This window comes from Babylonia areolata, chromosome 14 (genome assembly GCF_041734735.1).
Source record: "Babylonia areolata isolate BAREFJ2019XMU chromosome 14, ASM4173473v1, whole genome shotgun sequence".
Lineage (NCBI taxonomy): Eukaryota > Metazoa > Mollusca > Gastropoda > Neogastropoda > Buccinidae > Babylonia > Babylonia areolata.
This window is the reverse complement of record NC_134889.1, coordinates 9,895,648-9,901,895: the sequence shown is the minus strand read 5'-3', so window position 1 is coordinate 9,901,895 and position 6,248 is coordinate 9,895,648. Positions and strand designations below refer to the sequence as shown.

General features: G+C 44.3%; 1 protein-coding gene across 1 annotated transcript in view; it reads left to right on the top strand.

Moving 5' to 3' along the window:
* LOC143289795 (uncharacterized) overlaps nt 1-3,876 on the top strand; it is a 4,333-nt gene extending 457 nt beyond the window's left edge. The window contains exon 1 of the mRNA XM_076598939.1: nt 1-3,876. This exon is cut by the window's left edge and continues 457 nt beyond it. Coding sequence (XP_076455054.1) covers nt 1-791 — 791 coding nt within the window. The 3' untranslated portion in view covers nt 792-3,876.
* The last annotated feature ends 2,372 nt before the right edge of the window (nt 3,877-6,248 follow it).

Sequence of the window (6,248 nt, the reverse complement as noted above, 5' to 3'; positions counted from 1 at the left end):
AGTCCACCGCGTCGTCGTTGTCGCCTGCCACATCATCACCCTCCTCCCCTTCCTCCACGCCCGTCCACCACCACTCCTCTCCGCCCTCCGCCTCTCCCTCCTCACCCGTCCCGGCCGCTCCTCAAAGCGTGACTCCTGTGTCAGCGTCAGTCCCCGAGGGCGCAGCTGGAAGCTGTATGCAGGTGGTGGGGGTGGCAGGGGAGAGTGAGGACAAAGAGAACACACCTCCCCCTTGCCGGGACGCTACCACCACTCCCCCCTGCTCCACCACCTCCACCACCCTGTCCCCCGAGTGTGAAAAACGGCTCCAGGGGGAGCAGGACATTGTTGCCTTCGGCGGCAAACCCGCTCTTTCTTCTCGGAGCGTGAGTCACTGCGGTCAGCAACAAAACACCACCTCCTCCTCACGCCCTGATTACGTCAGCAGGCCCTCCTCAACGTGCTGCCTGCTCAAACGGCGACGTGCCATGGACAGTGACCACGAGAACGTGTCGGCGCCCAAAGTGCGCATCGTGGAGGCGCGGGTGTCGGACAGCACGAGCACCCCGGAGCCCATGCAGTGCGACTCGCCGCAAATCTCCAACCTGGTCAACATCTTCAACACCAGTTTCGCGGGACTGTCTGGCAGCGGGGGGATGGTGGGGCAGTCCATTCTGTCCTCCGTGGCCGCTCACAACAAACTGTCGGATAACAGCCACAGCAACAGCAGCAGCGGGAACCTCACCTGTGCCAAGGAGATCAAGGTTGGAGGGTTGGACTCTGTGCACCAGCCCTTGGTGTTGTCTGTATGAACTGTTTGCTGGAATATGAACTGTTTGCTGGAGTGTGAACTGGTTCCTGGAGTGTGAACTGTTCGGAGTATGAACTATCCAGGGGTGTGTGTGTGTGTGAACAGGACTATTATGGGGTGTGTGAACAGATCTATTGTGTGTGTGAACAGATCTATTGTGGGATGGTTGATCTGCTTGGCGGATGGAGTGTGAACAGTTTTGTGAAGGGCATTGGCGAGTGGTGACGTGTGTGAGTGGGTGAGAGGATCGTTGGAATTGTGTGACACGATTGAGGGGATGATGTTGACAGTGAGTTGCGTCACTGGGATGTCATTGTGTCATGTTTCTCGGTCATGACACTGGTGAAACGTCAGTGACAAAAAGATTTTATTCTCGAGTGCGAGTGACGTTGGAAACTGAAAGAAATTGAATGTATATACATTATGAATGTGTGAATGCGTTAGTATGTGAGTGCTTGATCAAGAGAACGTATTATTATTTATTAATGAACGAAAAATCGACAGCATAGTTGGACAATCCAAAGAAGACTCAATACTCGAGCTAAGACGTGTTACGTGACTGAGTTAACTCAAGTCGGGCCTTGATCGCTTACTACAACAATGCCTTACACAATTTATAGCCTGTACCTAGAGAATGGTTGTCGAAACGCAACTCGTGGTTTATGGATGTATAACATTTATTTGAACACGAAAGTTGGGTTATCTACAACCACTTATTTATGGCCTACTTACAATTCGTACCAGTGCCAGTTATGCGTTCTTGTCCAGGTTGGAATGTAGCGTGTGTGTGTGTGTGTGTGCGCGCACGCGGGTTTTTGAGTGGGTGTGGTTCAAGATTTCCAACAGAATGTGTACAGTCCACATTAGCGAACGAGAACGTGTGCTGTTACCACTGAATGGAGGGGCATGGACTCTGAGCCAGAAAGATCAGTGTGTGTGTGTGTGTGTGTCTGAGAATCTGTTTTGTGGTATTCCCAAATACCACCGTTTTACTCACTGCCTCAACCACCTTACTTGCCTGGGATTGGAGAGGGAGGGGGTGAAAAAGAGAAAAGCTGGGGACTATTTTTAGCTCAGTAGTGCAAGGGAAGAGGAGCGGACAAAATTAATTGGCAAGTATGCCACCCCTGACAGGGCCTCGCTCAGCGGGCCCCCACGCCACGCTGTCGTCCTTTGACACAGCCAGTCGGGTCGAAAGGTCAAAGGCGTTCACGCGCTTCCCGCGTTGTTGCTGAGGGGTCATTGGCTGCTCTGTCGACGACGGTTTCTGATCTCAAAACGGCCACGGTTCTTTTACTTGAATTTGAATGAAGGCTTGAAAAAATACGCAGACGCAGAGCAAATGAAGGGGCAAGATTGTATGAACACGTGTGGGTGTGGGTGTGACGAAGTAAAAAATAACGCGGAAGCCAACATTCTTTGGGTCCAAAATAGAAAAGAAGGGGGAAAATGCTTTTAAAAGTGATTGTTGCCAAAGTTTTTTTTTAATCGGTATTTTAATTTTCTTCGTTTCTTGTTCATTTGTTGGAGGCTTGTCAAAAATATTCCACAATTAAGGAACCAGCGAGTATGTTATTATTATTATTATTTTATTATTTTATTTTTTTTACATCATTCAAGCCTAATTATTGACTTTGGGTGTATGACACACCACAAGCATTGTTATCTTATCAGTTGTCAGGTTGACAGGTAGTTGATATCTATCCTCCTGGTGACCAGACGAGAGTCCAGCTGACTCGAGATCGATATTACCTTGCTTCGCCTGTGCTTTTACCTGTCTCTTCCCTGTCGATGTCATCTCCCATGATCAAAAGGATGGTTTGTTTACCAGAGCAAGTGGGTGATTGATTGATGATTGATTATTGGCTGGTATCTGACTAGGATGGTATCCATGTATGGATGTTACCATGTATTTGTTCATTGTAGATGTTAACATATCTTGTTTTAGGAACTGGCTTTTTGTTGACTCATTTTAGCTGCCTTAGTGACTGGTCAAGCTTTTTTTCTTTTTCTTTTTTTTTGTTTTTTTGTTGTTGCTGCTGTTGTTCAAAGCATGCTCTATTTTCATTTTCTTCTATGAAGTAGCATTGTCATTTACCTGCATTAAAACATTTTTTTTTATAGTTTGAATGAACACAAAATAACATTTCTCAGGTGACACTTAACAAACACAAAGAATTTAAAATACCCCTGGTGGAAACCAAGGATTTCAAAAGTTTTCTTATGAAGAAAATTGTAATGACTTCCGTTGTTGATATTGACTGATATTAGCTACCCCCCCCCCCCACCCCACCCCCTCTTCCCCCACCTTGACAAAATACCTCACTCTTGGCTGTTGGCAAATCTGGAAGATGGAGAGAGAAAGAGTGTCTGACACCTTAGAGTAGCTGGCATATTGGATTGTAAATGCTCATGAATGAATAGATGTGACAGGAATTTATGTGTATGTAGCCATGTTACTTGGGAGTGAAAGTACAGAAACTATGAAGGAATATGGGTGTAAGTGAATATTTATCATTATTATTATGATTATTTCCCAGAGGCGAAGGATTGTCATTGTGAATAATTATTTAACAGAAAACGGTTGTCGTGCAATGGGCAGTAACAGAATGTGGGTGTGAGTTGTAATGTGCGTTACAAGGAACTGTGTGTTCAGTGCGACTGGAGAGAGGTTTGTTACAAGTCTGCCTGCTTGCTGCAAGTATTGCGCAAAAATATCGTCGGTGATGACGTCACTAGCTGACGCAATCTCTTGTGGCGTGGGGTTGTGACAGACTGGTTGTTGCTATGGTTTGAGGCATAGCACACACTATACAGCGTGCCAGTGTTGTGAATGAAGGAATAAGAGAGAGAGAATCATTGAACGTGTGAGAGTGGGTGACTGAGAAACAAGAACTTGTGTTGGGAAGGTGTGAGGAGGATGAATTTGTGGCTTGTGTGATTATATATGTATGTATGTATATCATGTATACATTGTCAACTGTGCCAAGGCAAGAAAACAAAAAACTTTGGTCTGTCGAAATGATTGGCCGAAGAACCAAAAACAAAAAATATGAAAAATGAAAATAAACTTATTGAGAATATAACTTTCCATGATATCTGTTTTTCATTGTTGAAGAGGTTGAATGCGTGTGTTTGTTCTTGTTCTCTCTCTCTCTCTCTCTCTCTCTCTCTCTCTCTCTCTCTCTCTCACCCTACCCCGAAACAGTAAAAAAAGAAAAAAAGAACACCCTACCCTGAAACAAAAAACATAAAAAAAGCAACCAACAACGAAAAAAAACTCACTATAACAGTTCATACTCGGAACACAACACACACACACACACACACACACACACACCAAAACTTCCATGTGCACACAAACGAAGGAAGGAAAGGAGCTCTCAATAGAGAGGTAGCCATCATCACTGACTTCGTCTCGGAAAAAAAGTCCACTCGCCTACATTAAAAAAAAAAAAAAAAGGAGAAAGAAAGAAAAAAACCCACACCACCACCACCACCACCTCTCCCATACATTGTATTTTGAAATGAAAAATAAAGTACACGAACACACACACAAATGCACGAATCTATCATTTTCTCCTTTCAAATGGGAAAAATGAAAGAAAGACAGACTGCCGGGGGCTTTCAAGGCCAAACAAGCGCGTTGGGTAAATGCGAAAGTCACACATCTGGTCTTCTTCTTCTTTCCCTCTAAGTAGATGTGGTGTAGCGTATATGGATCAGCCTGTACGCTTTGGCGCCTCGGTCACTGACACAGAAACTTGACACTTGTTCGCTGCTGGGGTCCACGTGGGTGTACAGGGAAGGTTTCTTTGTGAGGGGGGTGGTGGTGGGGATGGGGGTGGGCAGTCCTGGGAAATGCGTGGACCTGGGATTGTTCCCTCGTTTTCTGAGAACTGCTTCAACTCCATGGCAACCCAGGAACCACAATGGACAGAACAGTGTGTGACCATGACACTGACAGGACATGATGACAAATCACGCCACGTCACATCGCGTTACACACGTTACACACACAGGACACGTGTACGACACAGTCATTATTAAAATAACACACAACGCTTGGCTGTTGCACTCCTCAGCTCTTCAGTTGTGAATCAATAAAAGCGCGTGTGATGATTCACACCGGAAAACCAATGACTGAAGCTAAACGCCATGTCTTTGTGACCCTACTCAAGAAGTCCAATCGTACTTGCCAATGTAAGTATACAATTACATTGATTCCTTTAACTTGTCCGCATAAATCTTGTTCTTGATTATTTCTTATTTGGGCAAGGCTTGAATTAGCCATGCTTGATACCCCTCCCATGCTGTTTGTGTTTATGTGCTTTTGCTATGTTGTGTCTTTGAATAAAAATGGTTTAAATAGCCTCCCTTCCCTGCCTCTTCCTTGTTTTCAGTTTCTCCACTTTTAGATTTATGCATGCGTGTGAATGACTGGTGCGAAAGCGCTTTGATTTGTCTCTGCACAAGATTCAGCGCTATATAAAATACTATTATTATTATTATTATTTAAAGCAATCAGAGGAGTTTCAGAGATGATGAGGACAAGGACGAGGAAGATTATCACTGTGATTATGCCACTTTGTGGTGGGTAGCTTTTTGTAATTAAGATTTTTTTTATTTTTTACTGGTAGTATTACTGACGATTCCCCCAGCCAGTGCCCCACCACTTCACTGTCAGCTGGGTCTTTCTTTCTCAGTGCTCCCCCACCCTCCCCCACCCCTCTCCCCACATCCAATGCCTCACCCAGCCCCCAGACACCAGAATTCCAGAGACGTTAGTGTCTTTGCCCAGTCTCCACACCCATTGTATGATGACTGTGTATGTCCGTGTGTGCTGAACGCAATGAATACGTTCGTTCGTTTATTCGTTTATTTATTTATAGTCTGTTCATCTAAGATGATGATATTAGACTGAAAATAAATGATATTATTATTATTATTTGGATTATTATCATTCCTATCATAATGATGATTCTTAGTATTAAATAGAAATGTGAGAGGCTGGACGGGGGAAGCGGGATTAGGGGGAAAAAATTTTATATATATATATCTCAATAATCAAATATTGTATGCACTACTTCTGTAGATGATTATTTTCAATGAATGCGTAGGTGTCTAAATGACGTTGTCGTGACGAGACAATAAACCAATGAAAACAAAGAAAGAACGATGACTCTTTGAGTCATGCGTGTTGTCCATGGCGAAAGTGTTCGAAAGTAAGGATGTTCTTGAAAGTTCTTCTCCAGAGCGAATCATTACAGTCCCCGAGCCTTCAATCTGCTGATGGCGTCATCACTATGACGTAAATGGCATCGATAGCCGAGTGGTATTGATTTAGAACGATGGACTTTGTAGTCCTTCAGAGTCCTAGGTTCGGATCTCAGCAACACCTTAATAATGGTAAAGGGGAGAGAATGTTCCCATCTATGGTTTTTGTGTTGTAATCTGT